The 26,439-nt window shown below is 40.8% G+C and overlaps 1 protein-coding gene across 11 annotated transcripts in view; it reads right to left on the bottom strand.

The window, feature by feature from the left end:
• Positions 1–26,439, bottom strand: part of ZNF385D (zinc finger protein 385D) — a 403,634-nt gene that overhangs the window by 99,854 nt on the left and 277,341 nt on the right. For 7 of the 11 annotated variants that reach the window (XM_033166281.1, XM_033166277.1, XM_033166276.1 and 4 more), the window contains 2 exons: positions 25,784–25,926; positions 4,858–4,995 (listed from right to left, as the gene is read on the bottom strand). In XM_033166281.1, coding sequence (XP_033022172.1) covers positions 4,858–4,995; positions 25,784–25,926 — 281 coding nt within the window. The remainder of the gene's footprint in view (positions 1–4,857; positions 4,996–25,783; positions 25,927–26,439) is intronic. The other 4 variants (XM_033166284.1, XM_033166278.1, XM_033166285.1 and 1 more) reach the window with 2 other exon arrangements.

Here is a 26,439-nt window from a genome sequence, read left to right as displayed (position 1 = left end):
GGAGAACAGCTATCTAAAGTTAAAAGCCTCTCATTTAGAACTTCGTTTAAAATGTTCTATTTGTAAACATCTACTTTTGCAGCCAACAATTAATCCATATAGAGGAGCACATAAATAAAAGACAATCAGCTTCCCGCTACAATAGAAAGGCAAATATATATGTTCGAATCTAGACAAAACTTAAGACGTGAACGTCTAGGCTGTTTTCTGCAAGAACAATAGAAATAAGCAAGCAGCTAATTCTTACCCAACATCTAACTCTCAATGTTTGTACTCAACTTCAAACTCCCCAATTTGGAAAAGCAACCCCCCCATGTCTCTTTATTCCAAATTATAAAATTGTATTTCTTCAAGAAGCATTGTTCAAGCATCTGTCTTTCTTTATTTGCACCTTCCAAATAAATAGCTGAAAGCCTAAAATGAGAAGTATTGAATCACTTTTTTTCTATTAAGATGAGTGTGATGCCCCTATACATATGGATTAGATATTAAATCATATCAGGAAAATATGAGTGTGGCAGAAATTAGTAGAACAATATAGACAGGACACTAATGTACTTAATTATAACTTTTTATACGAAGGAACAAACTATACATGACACTAAATGCAGTGCTGCCAATCCCTGATTATTTAACAGTAAACATATGGAAAGGAGGCTGATTTAATCAGCACACAGGGAAAGGAGATTCTAACCCCTCTTTTCCCAGGCTATACTGCTATTGGCCTGAATAAAGATCTCATCGTTACTTACAAGTAAGAGCCACTCTTGTGCTTTTGGGCAGAAGCTTGGCAATTTTTACTGTTTGGTTTCTGGAAGAATATCACATGAAACAAGCTACCAACTTTCAAATTCATAATTAAATCCTTAGCAGATAAATATTTTCAAATACCAAAGAAATACTATTATTTTTCACCTGTTAATTACAGCCCAATTGCTTAGCACAACTGCACATCTACTGGAAAATTCTACATACCAATGCATGTCAATTGTCACTGCACAGCATCTGTTAGGTACTGTCAAAAACCAAATGCTATTCATGCCAAATATCAAATGCATTTAAATACTAAGTAACAATTGTGTTTAAATTATCCATTTATGTCAGGTACTGAAATAATTTAATGTAAATAAATAAATAAATACCAGGTGTCAAAAAGTGATGTTAGATAACAAATATTTGCACAAGGGGACTGCTCAGTAGCTTCCAGTGGGTGGAGTGTGGGAGCAATAATGGCCGCTTACTGCCCTACCCGGTGAGTGGCGGTTATGGCCCAACCTGGCACCCCCTCTCCTTCCTGGCATGCCACATCATCTTTGCCTGCCTCCCTGTCCCCCACAGCCGCTGTGGAGGCTCACGGGTTCCCGCCAAAGCCCATCTATTCAAACGGGTCAATCTGCGGTAGCCCCAGGGGGGTGAGACGGGGTGAGCGGACCTAAGGGAGGCAGGCTTCCCTCAGGTCCGCCCACCATCTATTTAGCCCGGCAGACCTCCAAGCGCAGCACGCAGTTGGCCGGGAGTGTCATATGCGTAGAGCTAGTGTGCCAAGAGCTTCTCTCAGCGTTTGGGGGTCACCTGCGTAAACCTGCGTTTTGCAATGGATCCACCCCCAAATAAACCCTGTCATGCCTCAATCCTCCAGCAGGGGGACGGAGAGGGATACACACCCAATGCCTATGCCAAGTCTTCATACATCTGAAATCAATAAAGTTGTGACCATTTCAAATCCCAGTTGTCACGTCCATTCATTTACCACTCTATAGTTGGGCGTGCTAGGTTGGGGGCTGTACGGCTGGGCACGCAATTTGAATTGGCTGCAAATGCATTAACTATTTCCAGCACTGAATTTCAGTAACAAATTGCACCAAATGTATCCGGTCTGTATCCACACAATACAAGTCCCAGACTGTAACAACAAATTATGTGTGTGAATTATTTGGGCAAAACATTTCACACTACTTAAACACCTCCACACACTCTTCTCCTGCATGCACAATTTTGTTTTGTTTTGTTTTAATTGGCAGATGTGAAGAGAGGGATGGTGGCACTCAACTTGCGTGTTTCATTTCCCCTGCTTTAGCACCTCCTAGTAAGACATGCTAACCCCACCCCCAAGTCAGCAATTCTGCTGTGTACAAAGGTGCTATGATGTACACAGAGTTCTTAGCATAATCAAGAGCTATTTCATTAGCTTCAGTGTTAGGGACAAGGCCACAGGAGCAATTCCCAAGTCTATTTCTGTTTTTTTAAAGTTCTCTCCTCTTGCTATTTTGCAGCCAGTTATAATGTTATGCTTAAGGCAACAGAAAGAACCTCCCATTGGTTCCCATGAGTTTTCAGTTCTGGCTTTTCAGAGCTTCTCTCATGCTTTGACTTGTCACTACAATATTTTAAATTAATATTTAAAAAGGTGTTGGATATCTGTTTCAAAAATAGCCAAAGTTGCTCGGAGGGAAGTCCATATACATGGAAGAGCAAGCTTTGCCAGTAGCTTAGCTATAAGCGACACTGATGAAATCAGGCAGCTGTAGCCATCAGCTCTGGTATACTTATACTACTGGGATTATTGCTTTCCAAGTCATGGGAGCGTTCCTGCAATTTGCTCTAAAACTATAACATGTAAACCATGTACAGACTGTGTCTGGATGCTACAATAAACCATAGTGTACCAGCCTGATCTTCCCCACACCTGGGGATCATGTCCTTCTCCTTTTTCTCCTCTTCTAACATAGCCATGGGGACGTTCATTTTTTATTTACCACAACTTGCCATATCAACTGAACCAAAAAAAACCTGGTTCTTATTGACCATGATTTGGTTGATGCAAGAGAGCTTTGAATCCTGGTTTATGAGACTGCCTTGCTTCAATAAACCATAGGTAAGTGCTTGGACACGATGTGAAACTGATTAGCTCAAACTCAGAAGACTAAGCTTCTTATCACCTCTTTGCAGTTGTGCCTGTAGAGGAGGAGGAAGTGCATGAGTCTGCAGTGAGACTACACTCATTCCCATCGCAATAAACCATGGTGATTAAAGCTATTAATTTAAGGGAAAGCACTTCCCAGAACCTCAACACACACAAGTCTTTCTTATGAATAGATATATGGGTAATACTTTCTTGCAGTATTACGGTTGCAATGGCAATCTATAACTGGTGACTTATGCAAGCTACCAGCTATAAAATAATGCACCCTTAACAGTGTACCGGTAATTCTCAGAATTAGGTTCCATCGAGTCACTGGTTCAGGATTGCAGACTTAACTATGTTAATTTTGAAGGAATCCCCCTAAACAAAGTGGAAGATCCACACGGTAACTGGTGCTTCATATCATGGATCCCACATGGAATCAACATGCTGAAGTGTCCAGCTGATCTCCAAATGGAAGGTTATTTTGAGGGGGTTGCTGCCTTTTTAGCATATTACGGATAAAAAGACTTAAAAAACGGGACGTATTCTCGTATTGAATCACTCTATATTATCTTACTACATTATATTACTATATTACTCTATATTGCTCCTCATATTTTTATTTTTATTATTATTTATTATTTGCAAAAATGCTTGCTTCATATTTTTTAAAATTCAAAATTATGTACAACAGTTTTATAAAATCAAGGATGATGGGACGAGCCTATAAAACAATATAAAATATTATTCTGCTCTTTTGTAAAACTGACATAGGCACGGCTGGTAACGGCTCTTTGGGAAGGCCTGTCTGACTAATAATAAAAAGATCTTCAACAGGCTTTGAAGGGTTGCCACAGGCCCTTTACTATTAGTTTTGTTTAGACCAATTGGTACCGAACACATGATCAAGCACGAGGTGCTCAGTATTAACGACAGAATTCAGGTATCAGCGATTACCATATTGTGATTCAAAGGAATTTCTCTTGCACATCACATGGACATGTGGCCCTGAATATTTGCCATTCCTTTAACCCACTGGATAAATTTATTGGCCTTTCTTGCTTCGAGAGTCTATAATCCCACCTCCAATGTTTCTCAGATTCTTTTGCAGCTACTTGTGCTTAACATAAGGAATGCTTCCTCTTACCTATTCCAAACCATAAATTTAGGCTGTCCTGAATTTCATCAGTGCCCAAAATTCTAGAGTTTTGAGGGCGAAAGAATAACATACTTTCAGACATTCTCTTTACATATCATTAATTATTTGGTAATATAAAGATCTGATAGGTGTCATATCATCCCTGAGTATGTTTTATGAATCTTTCCCTTTTGTTTCTGACCTACATTGGCCTTTTAGTTCAGCTATTTTGACACAGATTAGTGCAGCACATAAAACCTGGCTGCAGCTATTTCTTCCCACACTGAATAAATCACTCTAAAGCAGAGTATAAATACATATTAGCAGTAAATTGTCAGGAGATGATATCCTGTTAAATAGTAGCTTGCTTTAGAGTATTCAGCTAAAAGCAGGCATGCAGAGTCTGCTAGGCTCCATCTTCCTCTGATTATAGCAGTGCTGCTTTCAACAATGCAAAAAAAACACAAAAACTCCATTACTTATAGGACTGTAGAGACTAAGGCTGTTAAAATATCTGCAAAAGTACCGGTATGTCTTAACCCTAGGCTCCTCATGCAGACCAAGTGCCATCAAAGACAATGGAACAGGACCAATAATTTCCTCCACTTCAATTGACAGATAAGCAGGTTTATTGATTGGGTGCTTGATTTCTTTATGTAGACAATAATTAATTTGAGGAATTCATTTCCACAGGAAGTTGTGATGGCCACAGAGAGCTTTAAAAGGGTTCAGACAAGTTCATGGAAAATGGGTCTGTCAATGACTATTTAATAGCTACAAATAGAACAACATTGTTCAGAGGAAGCAGACTTACTTCTCCAATCAGCAGACTTCCAATATTAGTCCCTACCTCTTTTGAATCTTCTCTACAGAGAGCCAGCCCTGGCATTTTTTTGGACAAAACTGAGCTGCAGAACTGTGGCCAAGAGATGTGCATGTTCTTGTTCTGAAACTATATAGAAAAGGGAAGAAAAGTTGGAACACAAATTCCTGAAACTCTGAAACACAGCAAATGAAAAATAAAAATCTGTATCATGAGAATGCCTGTTTCCTCCGTCTAATTGTAATCTAAAGAGAAATTGAAAAGGGGGTGTACTTTCTGATGAAATGTTGCACATTCATTAATAAAGCGTATACATCTTGTATGGTATTTCCACAATCCTATCTTCAATTATAAACTGCACACCGGTTTATTTCCTTGAATAAATCCCATTCTGTAGTTCCTTACTTGATGTGCTAACTTTCTAAGTCTACAAAATATTCCTTGTCTTAAAAGGATTTCATTCTCTGGAAAACACACTTTAACAAAGCTTTGTTTAGACAACAACATATTGGGGGGGGGCACATCTCTCTATGTTTTAAATGCACTTCTGGGGAAATGTCAGAAACATCCCATTTACCTCCCACTATGTAATGCTTGTTTGTGGAAGAGTAACTTTAATTCAAGAGTTACTCAACTCTATTACATGACAGTGAATAGGCCCTGTCATTCTCCTAATCTAATCCTGCGGAGGGAGGGGAGGAGGAGGAGAGAGAAATAATTGCAACGCAAATGGCAGAGTTGATGCTTTTTGAGATTATGATTGCAAGACTTTGTATCCATATTGCCTTGGCTTATTTATTGTATTATATTTGAATACAACTTAAGGGCTCTACTATATGATTCTTTAAAATAGGTAGTATACTTTGATGCAAATATGATTAACAATCTCCCACTATAAAAAGACAAACATAGCTGGCTTAAAATTAAGCAGAGATCACAATGGAAACTCTACATCTAACTTTAAAGTACCGTACAGCATAACACAGATTTATGTGTTGACAAGTCAACCAATATGAATGTTTTAGCGCAGTCATATAAATACAGCAGATTCATTTTGAACATTATAGTGTCACATGTTCATTTATATTTATTTCTTTGAATTTTGAATGCATTCTCAGTGTCATTTTTAACTTATCTGTGGCTAATACTATATCCATTAGAAAAGCCCTTACTGTTGAATTATGGCATTTCAACAAGTTAAGCCTTCATGTTTTAACCATAAGCATGTAGATTATGCTCACAAATGGAAAAACAAAGTCCACGCCCTCAATACTGGATTGCATATTTTGCTAACAGAGTAAAATATATTAGCATTTATTTATTACATACAATCTGTTCAGCATCTACCATTCAGGCTCTTGAAATCAATCCATCTGTGTCCTAGATGTGGTGGGCACAGAGAATGTGAATAGATGGTCAATGTGAAATGGGGAATAAGTACTAAAGTCAATAGGACTGAGGCAAAATGGATATGGTATTCATGAAAGGAGCAAAACTGTTCATAGACTGTTCACAGTTGAGTGGGGTACATGCAGCCCTTTCAATGCCAACACAATACTGTGAACAAACAACATTCACTCTCTTGCTCAGTTGAAAACAGTCTCTCGTCTCAGTTGGCAGGCCTGACTTTTCTGAAACAGAGGTCTCAGACCCTCCAAGTGTCCCTATTTTCCAGGGACAGCCCCGGATTTCTAGAAACCGTCCCAGTTTCTGATTTGATCCCGGAATGTCCCGATTTTCCTTAGGATTATTTTCATTGGAGAAATGTTGGAGGCTATGGAGTTATGCGACCCTGAGCCAAGGAGATAGGCAGCCTTGCATAGGGAAGTTTTTAAGTGTTTAATGTTTTATAATGTTTTAATATATGTTGGAAGCCTCCCAGAGCGGCTGGGGCAACCCAATCAAAAGGGTGGAGTATTAATAAATAGAAGAAGAGGAGGAGGAGGAGGAGGACGCCCCTAGTATCATTGGAGAAATGTTGGAAGGTATGAGGTCTGTGTACTACAAATACATGCAGCATTGTATTTTAGGTCTTGCTTTTAGTTAAGAACAATCTGCATTTTTATAACTTCCACTTTTACACAGTTGGAGACTGTGATACTTACAGGGCTTTGTTAGCACAACCTCCATTTGCTCGAATGAGTGTTTGCCTTGCTGAGGAAGATTAAAAGCAGTAATCTTAGCAATAGGCTAAATAACATTTTCAAAGTGAGCCACCAGTTCTCTGCTCCTTAAAATCCCACTGGTTTTCATCATTGCTCGTAACTGCTAGGCACTTACACACTTTGAACATTTTGCTCTGTGCTGTTTATTAGGGATTTCCTACTTATTTCTTTGAGTGCTTTCCTTTTTTCAAAAGTCAATGTATTCAAGACCACAACAACTGTGTGATCCTTTGTTCTGGGGTACACAACAACCACTTTATGTCCAAGAAGCTGCTTTTATTATTCTTTTCAATATTTTTTTTTCTCTTTGTAAAAAGCAACTCTTTTTCTTTTCCCAAAGAAAAAAATATGGACCTCTATTTGTGCAGTTTTGAGATAAGTTCCAAGAACAAGTGGAATAATTTCATATTTTTGCCTCTGGAGATTAGACTAAAAAAAAAAGAAGAGGAATTAGATTTAAAGCCAACATTCCTCCAACAACAATGAACAGATTGGGCAGAAGGAGGCAGACAAAAAGTTTCTTCCAAATGTGTCATATTGCATTTACTTTCCTGCAATACCAAATAGGATGGCTTAAGTTCCAGCAGGTTTTCCCTTCTTTTATCCAAAGCCATGGCTGAACTTGCACATACCCAGAATTTTGTATGGCTTTGTAAGCAAAGGTGTAATTTGTTACCTGAGCTTTCATAAATATAACATAATTAAGGCACTTCTTAAACCAATATGAATAATTTTACAGCACTATTTTACTCTACATAGTCATTTACAATCTACCCCCCTTTGTTCCTCACAACAGCCACGACCCACAGGAGGTGATTCAGTTTTGTTGACTCATAGAACTAAGATTGCCGTATTTCCAACAGGCCAAGAAATCTAGCCATTATTTACTTGTGTATGTTAAATCGTGTAAATATATACACATTGTGAATTGAATGGGCTGACTTAAAATACTGCATATTACTGCTGCCTGTCATGGAGGAGTGGGGCTCACAGGAGTGGGGCCCACAGGTGTTTCACCTGGGGCTTCAGTTATCAACTGCAAAGATACCTAATAGAACATTAACATGGACAGATACATGGAAGAAGGTAGCAAGTCAGTAGACTGATGGAAAGCAGGTGGGAGAATCAAAATATACAGAAACCAGGATGGTTCCAAGAGAGCAGAATGACACAGAACCCTACTGAGCCTTCATATGTTTACTCAGACCTTATGACTGAAGAAGCCTTGCCCCTTGGTTGAGAGAAGTTAAAGAAACAGCACCCTGTTTCACCATGAACCTCTAAGCCACTCATCTAGCTAAAGGAAGGGATGCTAAGGTAGTTCAAGAGCGGACAAGGAAACAAGTTGAGATTGTCCACCTGAGTTTTCTGAATTGCTGGTCTTGCTCTGACATTGTTTTACCAACAGAGATCGGTGGACTATTGCTATTGAAGACTTACTTTCATCAAGTTTGAGGACGGAAAGATATCTGGAGCTACTTCTTCTGGACTTGTATTTATATACAGGTATGCCTTCCTGGCACCCAAGGCACTGCATGAAATCCGAGTAAGGAAATACACCTTCTAAACAGATTGGGATGGCTTCTAGATTTACAAGTATTGTTTACCCATGCCCACAACTGGCTGAAACCAAGAGCTACATCTACACAGGAACATTATACAAAGAGGTGCAAAAAGGAAGACACCAAGCACTCTCGCCATGTACGAAGGGGGAAACGGCCATTTCAAATCAATTAATATAAGCCATTTCTATTAGAGAAACTCATTGGCTTGAAAATAAAAGTCTAGGGGTAACAGGCGTCCATCTAAGCGTGGTAGAAGTGTTTTTTTCTGCTCTGAGAACAAAGCCCCTTCCGCCCTTAGAAAAGGAGGGGGGGTTGCAGTGAAGCACGAGCCCTCCACGTGCACAGGGGATGCTTGCATCCCCTGGCGCTATTGGGCGAGCTCTGGGTGCGGTGCCCAGCTGGCTGGCCAACCTGTGCGGTCGGCTAGGGCGTGCCCACTGCACTTAAGTGGGCTCGCAACCAGAGCTCGCCCTCTTTTTCCTGGGCTCCCCGCAACTGGCTGAAACCAAGAGCTACATCTACACAGGAACATTATACAAAGAGGTGCAAAAAGGAAGACACCAAGCACTCTCGTCATGTACGAGGGGGGAAACGGCCATTTCAAATCAATTATATAAGCCATTTCTATTAGAGCAACTCATTGGCTTGAAAATAAAAGTCTAGGGGTAACAGGCGTTCATCTAAGTGTGGTAGAAGTGGGTTTTTTCTCCTCTGAGAACAAATGCCTCTGTACACAGTGCATAATCTGGTTCAGATCTAAAAATGTTTGTCCATGATTTGTGGCCATGCACTCCCATCCACCCCTCCCCTCCTTCATCTGCAGACCCAGGAAACGACACTGGGCTGCCATAGACAGCAAACATTCACCACCTCCCAGAACCACCATTACTGTTGCTCCTTCTCCTAGTCCTCCCAATACTCTAACTGCTGCTTCCTCTCCACCAGGGGTGCTGTGTTGCTCCCAAGGACCTTTAAACTTGGTTGGTCCTTTACAGGAATTTGCCACCATTGTTGCAAAGTGATGCTGGCACTTTGGGTGATCTTGCCCTTAATGTCTCTCTCAGAAACGACCCCTTCCTCAGCAAGATGCATTAAATGCCTGCGGCTGCCTCTGACACATAGTGAGGCGGAAGGAAGGAGAGAGCAGCAGTGAGAAACAGCAGGAGCAGCAGGTGGGGCAAGCAATCTGTTATGGCTGGCCCTGTCACCCTCTCCTGAGCCACATGGCTATCTTTGCGAAATATAATGTGGTAAGCTGAACCACAGTTTCTCATGATGCTAAAACCAGGAAAATATGGTATAAAGCTGCTTACCCGAATTCTGACACTATGGAAAATGTCTGTCCATCTTCATCTTATGCTTTTCTTTCTCTGGATCTTCTTTATTGTATTTCAAAATAGTGTTTCCTTTTTTATCCTTTGGCCATTTCTCTTTCATGTTACCTTATACTGCCTGTGCAACCCTGTTCTAATGCTGCAGTGTGCTGGATAACACTGCTATGATTGGATTTGGCAGTGTTCCTTTGGCTTTTCTTTTCATTTCAGAATCTTAGCAATACTAGCACCAATACTGGCATGCTGAAAAACTTTGATTTCATGTATTATATATCCATGCTCCAGTGAGCTGATGACATACATTTTATCCTCACAAGAACTCTGAGGTACATTAAAGAGAGTGGGCAAAGGGAGGGGGCTATTGGTTTGCCTTGTCCTTGTTTTTATTATGCATTTTGTGTTTTTATCTTGTATTTCTATGCTGTGAACCCTGATGAAGAGCAGTATACAAATTTAGCAACCTGGGAAGGTAGCCCATCCAAGAGAAGGAAAACTCCGACCTTAAACCTCTGCTGCCTTGCAGGATAGGGAGAAGAAAAGGCTTAGGAGTAAACCCTACACAAATCCAGAGTGGAGTCCCTAAGACAGTTGGATGGTGCCTTGTATGCCTCCTGCTGGCAATTCCTGCAGCCCAGCTGGTGCCAAACATATTGCTCTGCTTGCTTTGGACCACATCAGCAAGGCTGAGAGGAGGGTCTTGTCATCTGGGCACTCCAGGACCTTCCTACACACTGCCCAGGCTTGCGCCCCAGGGAGGTCACTTCAGTGCTGCTAACACAGCAGTTTGACTTTACCCCTGGAGAAATACTCCATTGTCTCTTGAGACATAAGAATGCCAACAGCTGGCCATGGCTGAGTTTCAGGGCTGATTGGAGATTTGCATCCAGGTCTCCCTAATCATAGCTCCCTAATCATAACCCTAATGACTAGACCACACTGACTCACCTCCCATCTAATTATTATTAGGAAACTAATAGTTTTAATAAATCACATTTTTCTACATTAGATGATTGGCAACTTCTTCTTTTTGATTCATAATTTTTATTGGTTTCTTACATAAATATATCTTATACATTACCATTACATTATATTTTATACTTTAGATTTACCTTTAGATTTACAACTTCACCTTCAACTTTATATGCCAACTTCTTTGCATCTTTGAAGTAATATAAATGTTTCGTCTATCTCTATAAATCTGAATTCTGCAGACAGCAGCAGGGTTCATTTCGAGTTTTATTCTCAGTGAATGCATGTCACTTTAAAGCAGCACATTACCTGGGTACACCCTGCAAGTAACAGTATCAAAGGTGTCATTTCAACTATGTCACCAGCTCTTTGAATTGTACTTGAAAAAAACATCCGGGGTGCTATCACTAGAAGCACACAACCGAATTATTCTTTATAAATAAATCTTCAGAATACCCTATTGTTTGTATTCCATGGCTAGGAGATGGAACGACCTTATGTAAATGCCACCATAGCAGTTTCTCTCACAGGTGTAGCCAAATTGCTTTTCTATAAATGTCATTGCAATGATTACTTTCCCTCCCTTCAAAATGTGCTTGGAAGGCATGGTAGTAAAAAACTTAAGAGGGTGCCGGGTAGAAAACATATAAAGGGCAGGTACAGAAATTACATATGTTACGATTGATACAGAATGTTTACAACTACTGTGTGGATTCAGTGCTAATAGAAATATCTGTGATATAGGCAGGGCTCCCCCCCCCCCAAGCTGGAGCTCAGTTCCGGCACCTCTCAGGCAGGCACCATCACCATTCTAAGAGTGAGCTCTGGAACCTGTTTTTCTAGAAAAATAGCACTGAATATAGGTGGAAAGCAGCCATTGCTTCTCATATTTAAAATGAAAATGAAAAACCCTCTGAACTGTTACTATGAAAATTACAACACAAAACCTACTAAAAGTTCAAATATATATAGTTAACATTAAATAATATAAATAATGTATTCTAAATACAATCTGATTTTAATAAAGTATGTCACCATTTAGATCACCTATCATTAACTGCTTCACTGTCAATATCAATCACCACATTTAAGCATTTTAAATACATGGAAGTGACAATAAGGGAATAATCCAGCCTCCACTTTCATTAATTCTAAAGAGTCAATCAGTGATTTACACACACACACACACACACACACACACACACACACACACACCCTTCACTATTGGCATTCTGTACTTTGATATCTGTATCCGATTCTTCAACTTTTTTTGTGTGAACTGAGTTGTACAAGGTCTGGAATTCTAAATTTCTCTTCTATTATATATGTCTGTCTCCTGCTGTGTACATATGATCGCTGCAGGGTAGACAATACAGACATATTTTATTTAGTTCACACCAGGAAGGGACTCAAGACGAATGTGTTCCTAACGATGTGTCACTTGAGGAACTCAAACAACCATGGCTCATGCCAGTGGGAAGAGAAGACGCTTACATATTTTAAGTAATTTTGAGATGCAGACTAATACACATCTCAGGCATCTCTCTCTCTCTCTCAGAGGTGGGTAGGATCTGGGCTTGCAGGATCTTCTTTGCTATTTACTAGAACTCCATAGTCTGTGTGCTTGATTTTGGGACTGAGGGTTTCTGTAGAAGGGGCCTTGATGTCACATAAGCCCTAAACCAGAGAACAATGCAGTGAGCATCTCAAGTACAGTTTAACTTTAGAATCAGAAAATATGTCGCCCAGTCTCTTGACAAGCAGCTCCTGAAACAGAGGGGCTAGTTCAGCCACTGCGGAGACAGCATGCCAGACCACATGATCCAGCAAGCTCTTATATTCTTATATTAGCATCTGACACAAAATAAGGACTTCCTGTGTGAAATGAGAAAGAGTGAGAAGTTCTGGGGTTTTGCACAATCATCTGAATGCACTGAAAGAGGTTTTCTGGATGGTATCCCATTTAACCTGGGCCTCCCCCAGCCACAGAGAAATTGGTAAATAAGAAGGATCCTGAATGACTTGCCACCAACCCCTGTTCAAGCTAGGACTGTGGCCCCCTAAGCTATTTCTCTGCAGTCTCTGGGGGTTTATAGTCCACAAACAATTATATTTATACAAATTAAACTGTAAAGCATAAAGAACATCTGTGTTTTTTCCCCAAAAATAAAAAACAGACTGTACATATGCTTGTCTCAGCAACACTATGTTGTGGTTTCCCACTCACCCCCACCCGAGTTTTTACTCTCTTAACCTTTCTGCTTGGAGTAATTAAGTCATTTCTTTAAGCGGTTGCTTTTGACTAATTGCTGCTTTTAAAGAACAGGTTAATAACCACCATCCATATTTAAACTGCAGATTTTAAGACTGATGCTTATTATGCCATCCAGTAAAGATTTTACAGAATAAAATAACCATTGATCTTTTCCAGCCAGGCACTATTAAAACAAAAGCTGTAAACTCCAGCTGATTAAAACATTACTTAAATGCTTTATTAAAAATATTTAAGCATTTTCACTCATCAAGATTTGACAAATCTGAAGAGCACTTCATTTAATTAACTTGGTGAGAACGTTTTGCATGCAAAGCGAGCGCCCAAGGGACATCCAGTGCACAGAAAGTGATTGTGCTATTATTGTGCAGGATGCTACAACTTACAGAGAGCTGGTTAATCTCACTTCCCATTGTGCCATGCCTCCTAGCACATATAGAAGGCAGGAAGAGATAACTGGAAGAGTCTTGTGCATAAATTCTAGGAATGTTTTAATATAAAAAACACATAAAATATGACTATGATTCTTTCTCATGCCCAAGTCTAAATCCACAGTCCTTCAATTCATTCCCCCCCCTACTCAAGTTACTGAAGGCCTTTACAGTAAGACTTAATGGAAAGAAACACACGCACCACCCTCAGCCACTTTGAATTGAGGAGGTAAGCTCAACACACATAGCCAAATTATGAAGATGTAGGTAAAAATAAATAAATAAATAAATAAATAAAAAGTGTCCTGAGAATGAGAGAGGAAAAAGGCCTTTTGACAGAGAAATACAACTATCAAGAAACTGGAAGACAGTTTATCCAATGAGCTAAGTAGGGATTTGAACCCTGGTCTCCTGGGTCTTGGTTCAACACTCTACCCAACTATGCCACACTGACTGTAAAGTGCATGGTTTTAAAGGTCAAGATCAGCATCTGAAATTGGGTTAGAAATACCTAGGCAGTTAATATAAGCAGTAGGCTACATAATGAGTATTCCCCAAAGTTTTCTAGTTGGTGCGTTCTGTACCAACTCAACTTTACAAACCATCTTCAAAGGCAGCCTCATGTTCAGCAATTCATAGTAATGTAACCAAAGCATGTAACTCTGAGGCTAAGCCCACCTGCTCAGGTAGTGTTATCAGAAATTGAGGCAAGAGGTACTGAATTGGTGGTCGAGTGTATATTGGACAGGGATTTAGTCCCATTTGTTCCCAACCAATTCTAGGAAGAGTAAGAAAATGAGAAACAAACACACCAACCAGTGAGAGCCAGTGTGGTGTAGTGGTTAAGAGCTGTAGACTTGTAATCTGGTGAACTGGGTTCGCGTCTCCGCTCCTCCACATGCAGCTGCTGGGTGACCTTGGGCTTGTCACACTTCTCTGAAGTCTCTCAGCCCCACTCACCTCACAGAGTGAGATTCCTTCGGGTAGTGATAAAGCGGGATATCAAATTCAAACTCTTCTTCTTCTACCAACCAACAACAACCATATCAGCTTTTTTACAGTGGTAGACCAGAGTAGGTCAGATTAACAAGGCCAATTTTGCCTCATTTCCCCAGCGTCTATGCCTCAGCCCAGCCACAATTTTCCAGGAACTACATTAACCATATACAACCCCCTGTGTACGCATGCATACATAAAGATAAGGTGGTCTAGCAGAGGTTGAGTTGAGGCCATGAAATTTTAGTCTTCATTTTATTTATTTATTAATCCATTTGCTGTTTTGAAAAGATTTAGTGGCTTGACTAATAGATTCTCCCTCTCCCCAGCCCCCTCACACACAAACTGAGATAGAGAAAGAAGGAGACGGAGATGGAGAAGAGTCATAAACTAATCTGTCATTTACCTTCCCCAGTATCCCCCTACAACCTTGCAAATAATGGGGTAAGCTAATTTATTTCCATGTAATCCCAATAAGCAGAACTATTTGAACTAGCACTAGAAACCTAAGGGCTATCTTCTATTAAATTTTAGAAAAGAGCTTAATCTTACTTTCCAAACTTTTTGTTGTTGTTGTTGTCGTTCAGAAACTCTAACAAAGTGCTAAGTTCAAAACCTGCTGTGAAAGTTATTTTGAAAATAAAATAAACATGCTTGAAAGTTTTAATCTTGATTGATTCACATTGGGTGAATTGCTAAATGAAATGTTTTAAACGACTGCATTTTGTTTTGCTAGCCTTTTCTTAACTTCCTGTTAAAATAATCCTGTAAGCGTTTATTAAATTGCCTGGGTAATTGTGGAGAGCCACAAGTAATAAGAGACAGCAAGCATAAGTAAAGCAAGATGCTCTTTTCTTAAAATATGGCCAGCTCTGAGTACATGGTCCAATAGCAAAAAAATTCCACAACTTTTTGGAATATATATATAATCTGATGTTATAGAGATGCACCTGCAACATTGCCTAGGAATGCAGCAAAATCAAATAAGATTTGACCGTCTTTGCTAATCAAAAAGACAAAAAGTATCCAGCCAACTCACTGGGACCTCTAAACCTTTCCTTTCCCCTTAAAAGGAACATTGAGGTAAAAATGTATCTATTCTCTGTAGCAGCTCTATAAAAATTATAGCCTTGGCCCAATGATCCTCAACTCACAGAGGCTGGGACTTTTTCGCTTCCAAGTTAAAAAATTATTGGCAATGATTTTCTATTACCACATACACCTATAAAAAAGAAATGCTGATTTAGAGTAAATTGAAGTCACCACGCTGCATTTTGTCACAGCCATTCCTTCCTGGAACCAGAAAATATTGGCAGAATCTCATCTGCTTTGAAGGACACTACACCTACTTGAGGGGAAGTGTCAAATGATTCCCTCCTTTCAGTTAACTCAGAAACCATATAAATGTGTCTAAGCCAGAATCTGATAGCTGCTTGTTTTATTGCTTGCTGCAACCATGGTTGAAAGTAAATATTTTCTGTTTTTCTACTGCCCTCCCACCACGCATTATCCACCTGCAAGAGCAGGAGTAGGCAACCTAAGGCCCATGGGCCGGATGCGGCCCAATCGCCTTCTCAATCCGGCCCGGAATCAGCGTGTTTTTACATGAGTAGAATGTGTCCTTTTATTTGAAATGTATCTCTGGGTTATTTGTGGGGCCTGCCTGGTGTTTTTACATGAGTAGAATGTGTGCTTTTATTTAAAATGCATTTCTGGGTTATTTGTGGGGCATATGAATTCATTCATTATTTTTTTCCAAAATATAGTCCGGCCCACCACATGGTCTTAGGGAAGGTGGACCAGCCCACAGCTGAAAAATGTTGCTGACCCATGTGCAAGAGGAATGGGGATCATGTGGCCCTCGAGATGTTGCTTGACTCCCAACAGCCCCAGACAGCATAGTTAGGGATGGTGAGAGGTGCAGTCCAACAACTTGTGGAGGACCGGCAGGTTCCTGATTCCCAATCCACAGCTGAGTAAACACTACAGCAGAAAGCCATTGGTGCAATGTCACTCTGGCATTCTCTGCTGCTATAAAAGAAAATATTTTAAAGCCGATTTTATCCTGTGAACTACCCACCCTGAGAACTGTGGGTATAGGGTGGTATACAAATTTAATAAATAAAATAAAATAAAATAAAATAAAAATATGTAAACACCCAAAGCCACACAACCTCTTTTGACAAAGAAAACCAGGTGTAGCCTTCAAATTTTACTTCATTTTTATTTTACTACAACTTGTCAGCCATAAAGTTTATTGTCCAGTCTGATTCCAGAAAACACTGGGGAAACACATTTGGATACCATCTTCTAGGAGCAGTTGGTGCTTTCGGCTGGTGCTCTTTCACAGCCCTGGCCTCACTGCCGCCCTGCCCTGCCCTGCCCCATACCATCCCAGTAAGCAGTCATCCGTAGCCATGCCAGCTTCTTCTGCCAGCTTCCTTTGAAGTATACTCCGTGCGGCTGAAAATCCACTTAGCAACACCACTAGCAACCAAACCTGGTCTATTGAAATATATCGCTTGTATCAGTTGGGCTCTCGTGTTGTCTGCTGCTAACAAAGCAATAAGCATACAATGATGAAGTATCTAGCCAGTAAGGACTCCAGTATGAGAGAGACTAAATGAGCCGTTACTCAGCAATTTATCAGTTTCTCTCTCTTTTTTTTTATTAAAGGACTAGGCATTGCCTCATTCCTATGCAAGACTGTTAGGCTCTTTCAATAAAAAGTCCCCTTTAACTCTTCCCCTCTACAGCACCCCATTGCTGTGAATTTACTAATGTATTTCCTCTTCCCAGCCTGAGGTCACCAACTTTTTAGTATTTCATCAAATATACTAAGCCACTTCCAATGTAAAGGAGTCTCTTGAACCTTCCCTTAAGCAACCTGTTCTATCTTCTCCATTTTCTATTATTAAATGCACAGAAGGGACAAACTTTGGTTCTAAGGCAGGGGTGCGGTATGTAACCCATGGCCTACAACCCAGATAGTGGCTAATTTCATCTGTCTCTTTGGGATCTCCTCTCACTCACCAGTTGCCCAGCAGGGAGAAGCTGAGACAGAGCAGGGCTTTGATGTTGAACAAAGTGTGGACATGTCTTCGAGAATATTTACTGTAAAGGTAAAGGACCCCTGGATGGTTAAGTCCAGTCAAAGGAGACTATGGGGTTGCGGCACTCATCTCACTTTCAGGCCGAGGGAGCCAGCGTTTGTCCACAGACAGCTTTCTGGGTCATGTCACCAGCATGACTAAACCACTTCTGGTGCAACAGAACATGTGATGGAAACCAAAGTGCACGGAAACACCGTTTTCCTTCCTGCCACAGCAGTGCCTATTTATCTACTTGCGCTGACATGCTTTCAAACTGCTAGGTTAGCAGGAGCTGGGACAGAGCAACGAGAGTTCACCCCGTGGCGGGGGATTCGAACTGCCAACCTTCTGATCAGCAAGCGTAACAGGCTCAGTGGTTTAGACCACAGTGCCACCCACGTCCCAATATTTACTGTAGGAAAATCTAAGTGGTGGTAGAAATGCTTAAGCAGAGAGGCAGGTGGCTGTTAACTGAAAACAGGCAAAAAAAGTGTCCATCCTGATTACCTGGGAAGCACCAACTCAAAGCATTTGTTATGTTGGGGTGCAGCTTCAAGTTATTGGCCCTTATCACTGCAGCCTGTAATTCAGAGAAGTAGAGCTGGGTGTCATTCTGCATATTGATGACATTTCATTCCAAGTTACCTACCCCAGCAGCTTCATACAGACATTAAATGGCACTGGGAACAAGATGGAATCCTGTGGGACTCCACTGCCTTGCCACTGAACAGCAACCCCACAATGCCAGTCTCTGAAACCTGCCCCAGAGATAGGATCAAAACCACTGCAACATGGTGCCTCCAATTTGAGGTCTACAGAGATGGCCCAATAAGATATCATGGCCAATTGTATCAAAAGCCACTGGGAAATTAAGGAGTAGAAACAAGGACATGTTCTCTCTAGCGAAAATATTTATATCGGGAAGCAACAACTGAAAATACATTTAAATGGGTTTCTTTGATACTTTAACTCTAACTGTTATAATTAGGAAAATATTTGCATTTTATGCACTATCTTATTTTGCAGCTATAATGTAATGTAGGCGTAAGCTATTAAATTGGCATCCGCCTGTCTCGGGAGACAATTGAAAAGTGCGCCTTCAGGGGTGAAGTCAAACCATTGGAGAGTTAAAACATCTTGAAAATGTACTTGGCAAATGAATCCATCTCCTCCATTCTCGTGTGTGTGTGTTACGATGAAAGTTAGGAAACAAAATTGTGTGGGGTACATATAGATAAATGCATTCAGAAGTAGAATCAGTAAAATGTTCATTCTTTTCCACTAGATAAACTCTTACTGAACCCAAGAACCTGAAACTTCTCCCCGGGCTTTCACAGCAGTCTACAGTTTTCAGCTTAAATGGCTGAGTTGTTAACATTTCTTTCTAAATATGACTTGGGGGTATGCATACACTATACAATTAAGCACATAGCACCTACAAATGTTCCGCTAACCAGATTGCTAATTAGCATGCTATTTTTATATAATGCTTCATAAAGCTCTACTTAATGCAATCGGATGGCAGGATCATTGAAAGTTACCTCAGTTGCTGCTGTGCGAGAAATCTCCTGGCTTGCACTATCCCCAGAGAAATGTTTTGCTAGCCCGTTGTTTCCCCCCACATAACATTGATTAATTTCAGAATCAAGGGTGAAAACAGTGGTCGCCACCTCCTCTGTAGGTCTGATCTTCTAGCCCAAATGCCTGCCCCTCTATTATCACATTCGCCCAAAAAATAACAATGTCTCTGCATAGTTATCACAGCACAGAGTGCTTTGTGTAAAACAAAACAAAAAATCATCTTTCTACTACCGGTAATTATTTGCAGTGCTGCGATATCTATAATACTCTCTATGCTCCAACCCTGCTAGATGTCATACATGCAAAATGGAGGGAAGTTATTCCCCTCTCTACACAGTTTATTTTTATTTAACAAACTTTATATACCACTTACTGGGCAGAAAACCAGTTTATGAAGAACAATCTAAAATATTCATTTTTAAGTAGCGATAAAATCAAACATTAAAAACAAGTTGATGTGACATTGGGTTTCCCCCTCTCAAAATATACACAAAACCGGAATGTAAAAACAATTGTATGTAATAAAATTACATGCCTGAGTAGACTTGCCAAAGCAAAAAATAAATAAATAATAATAATTAAAAAAGAAGGCCTTCGTTTATTTTATTTAGTTTGTTCCCAAAGTCATCACACAGTTGTACCTAGAAACTTTGTCAGAAAGTCCACCAATCGAATGCTGCTACTACAGCTAGCTTTCCAAGAAGAATATTGTGGTAGAGTGAAAAAACACTATAGTTGCAAATCAAAGCTGAATAAATAAAGTTTGATAAATAAAAATTTGATCCCAGGGATTACCCTGCTAAATAAGCAGGCCTGGTAATAGGATCTACCCAGCAACTTACTTGGGTCAAGATTTAGCTAGTTCTAGAAAAAGGGATGAGAAATCTTATGAGGGGCAAATGTCATGTTGTCACGGGGCTGCCAGGGAACAGCCTGGAGCCGAGGGAGGAGGCTGAGCAGAGCGAGAATGAGCCTTTGGAAAGCAACAGGCAGGAAGGGAAAGAGACAGGTGAGAAAGAGTTAACAGAAGGGAACCCAGAGGGGGAAGAGGTCTCTGATGCAAGCAGAGAGCTTCAGCACCACCTGACCAGTTCAGGGACTGACAGAGGGGGGGGGGTGGAAACGTCGGGAGGAGAGGAGGAGACTGGGGTTACACAAGTTGCTCTGCTGGAGGCGGAGTCGCAAGCCTCCACTTTCGGGATCTGTGAGCGATGATTCAGACGCATGAACATTTAGCTGTAACCTGTATATATGTATATAATAAAGGACAGTAAATATATCTCTGATTGAGCAGAGGTATTTCTTGTGGAAAGTTTCCAGACCCCTTCACACATGTGGACAGGATTTCTTTCTTCCTTTAAGATATTTCAAGGTCTTTATTGAAGACATTTTAGGTCACCCTTTAGTCCTAAAATCTGAAGGGTATTTAATTTAAAATAAAGTAGCAGCAGAACCCTGAAGAGCAAACAACACACCAACTTAATTAGGAAGTTGGGGGGGAACACTTTTAGGGGTGGACTTTGGTCTTTTGAATTTTAGTAGCACCCTGTGCAAGCCCAAAATTTGGTGCCCCCTCGCCTCCCATTGTGCTCAATTCACTACATTATAGTTGTAATGCCCTCCTGGGCTCAGCACCTAGTGTGGTAGAACCGGTCACACTGCCCTAAACCAATTTCTGCTTTTGGTACAATACCTAACAGTTGCAACCAACAACAGTCACCCCTATTATGGTATCATAACAACCAAACCATCAACAACCAAATTAAACGTGATGGTTACTTGTTGCATCATATATCCGCCACACCCAACTTGCAAGCATGGGGGGTTTTCACCAGGGTTGTAAAAGTAGGAAAGGGTTTTAAACCCTTTCTGCCTTTGCAGAGGTCCAAATGAAACACCCTCCTGCAGCTGCAATCTGCCCTTGGGGCGGAGGAAGCTTCCACTGGTGACAATGAGAGCTTGTCTCCCAGAGCTACCAGCAACTGCCACAAGGCAGTTCTAACTGGGATTTCAGGAGAGCAGGTTAAATCTTCCCTTCACACGTGTTACCAATCCTGGAATAAATCAGTTCCATGGCTACTATTTATTAAATGTTTGTTTTTTTTTTTAAATGCAACAGCAGGGATGTGTTTCATGCCATGCCAAATTTGGCTCTAAGGTTTTCACTTCCACCTTCCATCTCTTATATAGATGGAGGTATCAGAAAGACATGGAGTATCTGCATCTGCCAGGAAGTGGCATTTCATGATTTGTGGTGGGTTGATGACCATATGCCGTTATTGCTTTGTACTGAATTCACAAGCTCCGAGAGGCTTCTGGCAGTTCCCTCCCTGCAAGAAGCGAAGTTTCAGGGAACCAGGGTCTTCTTGGTAGTGGCGCCCACCCTGTGGAATGCTCTCCCATCAGATGTCAAGGAAATAAACATCTGACTTTTAGAAGACAACTGAAGGCAACCCTGTTGGAAGTCACCCAGAGTGGCTGGGGAAACCCAGCCAGATGGGCAGGGTATAAATTATTAATTATTAATTATTATTATAATATACTGTTTTACCACACTTAGCAGGCAGTTCAGACATCCAAGGATACTGATTGCATTGGATCACATTTACTTCATTTTAGAAAATGAAGAAACTTTGCTAAGTGTAAACAGCAGCATTTTTCTTTAATTTATCACTGGAACATGCAGAATTTCAAATAGAACAGTCCTATGCACTATTTCTTGGATATTAAAATGGATGGTTACATTTACTCAGATCAATCTGGCAAGAAACACACACACACACACACACACACAGAGGAAAATTCTCAGAAGCTATGTAATAAATGTAAAATCACTGTTTGAGGAGTATAAACTCTCTTCAGAGACATTAAAAGGTATGTCCTTTTCAAACTGTCCTGTTAAGTCAAATCTAATTTGTACCCTACCTTTCCTTAGGCTGATAATGTTCTAGTGAATTTGACATATCTCCGTAGATTTCTCAGGCTGGGATGAACTTACAGAAGCTTCCAGAAATACACTAGACTTTCTCAGCCAATGTACGCGTTTACAAAATGTCATTAACCGGCTTGGGCATCGAAACACAGCGTGGCCTATGTTTCAATACTATATAGGTCAAAGAGGCAAATGGAGCTCAAAGTGTGATACAGCATGTCAGAAAACTGAAGCAGAATGCAAAGGTCACATTGCTAAGCATATACACACACACTATGGCATGTGTGATGAAGCAGAGAAGCCTCCATCCCCAAAGTGATCAAATTTCACACAAGAGTATTTGCCTAAATAGCAAAGCAGCAAACTTAGGTAGCTTGTCATCCGCAGCACAATCTCTGTTTCTGGATACAATAGAACATCTACTTACAACCGCCTCCACTCGCGGACGTTCCAAGTTGCGACCACGGCAAACCCGGAGGTAACCGGTGGATTTGCCGCTGTTCGCACATGTGCAGTAGCGATGATCGCCGTTTGCGCCTGCACAGAGGCAGGCAATTGCTGCCGGCGCACAACAGCGCCTCTCCCAGCAACCCATTTCGCCATAAGGACAGGCCTCTGGAATGGATTGCGGTCATGAGTAGAGGTTCCACTGTATTAGATATGATAATGGGTTGGGAGCAGAGAAGGCAGGCCAGCTTCAGTCACATCGTTCAGTGGCTCCCCTTCCTCTTTAGCTTAAGGTAGCATGCATGTAACATCACTATACATCACTGGAGACATGGAACAACCAATGAAAATAAATTTTTCATGATGTGTTGTTGTAACTTGTAGTGACATTTACATTGTTCCATGGCATCAAGGTGATGTGGCTTTCTCACCTGTGCCAACGCCGTCCTCTGAAGCAGAGTGGGGGTGGAAAATCACCATATGTTGATGTCATGATACAAGAGAAATGATTCTACAGGTTATGAGAAAGAAGGGTAGAATCTGACACAGAGAAGCCACTTTGGGCTGATGCTCCCAGTCTCCCGTAATATGTAGCTCCATTCTTAGCTCTCCGCTTTTCTAAATTACTGCAAAACATATCTTCCTGTTAAATTATTGTTATACTTCATTATAATGGCACAGAAACTTTGGCATTTAACGTTGGTTTGGACAGCTATGAATTAGTTGCAAGCAATGTCACCCACAATGCACTTCTAGCCTTTGCGAAATTGCTGATTCACAGGATATCACATTGCCTACATACACCTTTATAACGCCAGTTCTCCTGCTAATGTCAGTACTTGGGTCTCGTTTTGCTTTGCTTTGCTCATGACTTCTTTGGTAATAAATATTAAATAAGAAAAAGAGAGTAATAGAAGATTTAAAAAAAAATTAAAAGCCATGTAAAATATATTAGAGCTTAAACCTTGCCTCGAAAATTCAAACCTCAGCAAATTAAAGCCAATGTGCAATGGTGTCCAAAAGATGAAAGAAATAAAAAGTCCAGCCTGAGTGTTATGCAAAACACACACTGTGTGTGTGTGTGTGTGTGTGTGTGTGTGTGTACACAGCAAGGATGAAAATATCTAAAAGCTTATACTGTATAATGTCAAAAGATAAAGCGAATATTGCATTATTAACTAACTGAGCTATTTAATTAAACCCAACCAAAAGGCTGACAAAAATATTTACAGCCAGTTCATGTACTCACGGCACAAAAGCAGTTATAAGGCAAATAAAAATATATCAGCTTTGGGGCCTTGACACGCAAATATATAAGCTTTTGCAACATACACACTCCTTTTTTCTTTATCTGTGCGATCCTATTACTAATAGGGGAGTAGGATATCAACCACCACTTGGTGCAGTATGGGGTACCATCTATTTCCTCAAGCCTAGCCGTGTCTGCTGAGAAGATTTATTGAAAATGGGGCTTACTTCAAGGATTGTAGCCCAAATCTCCTTGCATTGCTGGCACCCAAAAGAATCCTGGTGCCAGTGACCTATTGCCAGCCTAAGACCATTGTTATGCCAAAGAATGAGGTCTGTGCAAACTGTTCACCAGTAGTACTTTATTTGTACAATTAATGGATATATTTTCTTTAAAACTTTGGGTTATATCCAGACAATCATCCCCATAGCAACCCCCATGAACACTGTCCCCAATCTGCTCATGGGGGTCAAGGAGTCATCCACAATTGCACTGAGGGAGATATGGGGAATGGGAGCAGGAGCAGGGTTACCATATTTCAAACACTGAACATTTTACCAATTTCTGCTGCCAGAGACAGCAATATTCCAGATATGTCCAGGATATTCCAGAAGTATGGCAACCCTAAGCAGGAGGGTGTAACTGGCTGAAATGAGACAGAGCTACCTTGCCCAAGCAGGTTATCAGGATAAACTCATACTACAGTAGTACCTCGGGTTACGTACGCTTCGGGTTGTATACTTTTCGGGTTACGAACTCTGCTAACCCGGAAGCACAACCCGCCGCGTGCGCGATTTGTGCATGCGCAGAACGTTTTCCGTGGGTTTTTCCGGTTTGCGCATGCGCAGAACGAATTGTTCGGGTTACGTCCTTTTCGCATTACGTACTGTAACCCGGAACGAATTAAGTACGTAACCCAGGGTACCACTGTACTCTGGTTACAACCTCCCTTTGTTAATAAGAGCTGAGAAGCTGTTTCCATTTTATTTATTTTTCAGATTTATCAACTGCTCCACAGAAAGAAGCTACCACGGAAGTGCACAACAAGGTAAAATACAAAGATACAGACTCAATAATCTAAAACAAAAACTAAAAAACCCTTAAAAAACTATTTCTACAATTGTACAGTTAATTTTCCATAAAAAGACTGGGAAAGCATTTCAGGGAAAGTCATCTTAAAGAAAAAAATGACTTCAGTGGCCACCTAAACATCAGAACCTAGGGACTTGTCTAATATCAGCTGGCAACGGATCCCAAGGGGCTGGAACACTTGTTAGAATTTCAGGAATACGAAGGCACTTCCTACAAGCTTGATTTACATTCCTGTCTTCAATTTCTAGCAAGCTGGAAACAGCTCTATTAGAAAAGACACACACACACACACACACACACACACACACTGACCCTTGGCATTCTCAGTCAGAGGTGCTTTGTTTTTGTTTTTTAGAAATAATAAACTTGCATGCTGTCACTCAGGGATTAATCAGCCTGTGTTAATTATTTGTCAGCAAAAATAATTTATTTTGAGCAATTGCTTAGAACCCATGAGCAAACACTGCTATATATTAATTCATATGTAATTACTAGAAAATGGTGGAATGGACATGTTCTTTCATTAGCCCCAATAATTTCCATTACTAATCCGACATATACAAATTAGAAGTAAATTACTCTTCTGTGGTATGGGTTTGTTTTCTTGCTAATTCTCCAGGGGGTTTGCGCCCCCTGAACCCTATAACTGTTGCATGTCAAACAACCGCGGGTGGGAGCTGCGTATGTGTGAGCACTGATTATCTCTTTGGTTTGAAAGAAAAAAAATTAAAAATTGAGGAGTTCCATGGATGACATAAGAGATGGAAACGACATCTGCAGTAGAGTACTTACTGCATTGAAGTTGGGGAAGAGATTGACAGCTGCTGCAGTGTCCAGAGGGAATGGAAGAAAGGGTTTGATATCCAACGGAGGCTGCAGGGCTGGGGCTGGAGGACGTACCAGGGCTGGAAGAGCAGGGCTCTGGCATGTACCTCCTATACAAAGAAAGGGAAGAAAGGGGGGGGAGAGACAAAAAGTGAAATCATACATAATAGATTTTTAATCTGGTTTCATTGTATTGTAGATAACAGGCACTTAAAACTAAGTCAGTTAAGAATGTCAGCCACCAGTCTTTTTTGCTTGGCAGCCTGGCAGGAAAACACACACACACACACACACACACACACACACACACAGCCTGCCAGGTTCTTCAACTGTGCTGAAGGGTCACTACTCCCTGTGGAGGCAATGGCTCATGTGCCATGAAAACCTTGCTTGGGCAAAGGCATAAAGCACAGGTTTCCATTCCCCACCCCACCCCCAAGTCTAATCAGCTCAACAATACAGATGGTTGTGTAACTTTGAGGACCTCACACTTTGGGTCTTTAAGGAATGATTCCGGGTCTTACTGCATACCCTCCAACCTTTCTTTGATGAAAACAGGGACATCTTGCCATACTCTCCAACGTTTGGAGGGTCTGTAACTGCCTTCCTCTTTCTGCCTGCCT

This window comes from Lacerta agilis, chromosome 12, assembly GCF_009819535.1.
Source record: "Lacerta agilis isolate rLacAgi1 chromosome 12, rLacAgi1.pri, whole genome shotgun sequence".
Lineage (NCBI taxonomy): Eukaryota > Metazoa > Chordata > Lepidosauria > Squamata > Lacertidae > Lacerta > Lacerta agilis.
The sequence above is the reverse complement of the archived record's forward strand: the minus strand, read 5'-3'. Positions and strand labels throughout refer to the sequence as shown.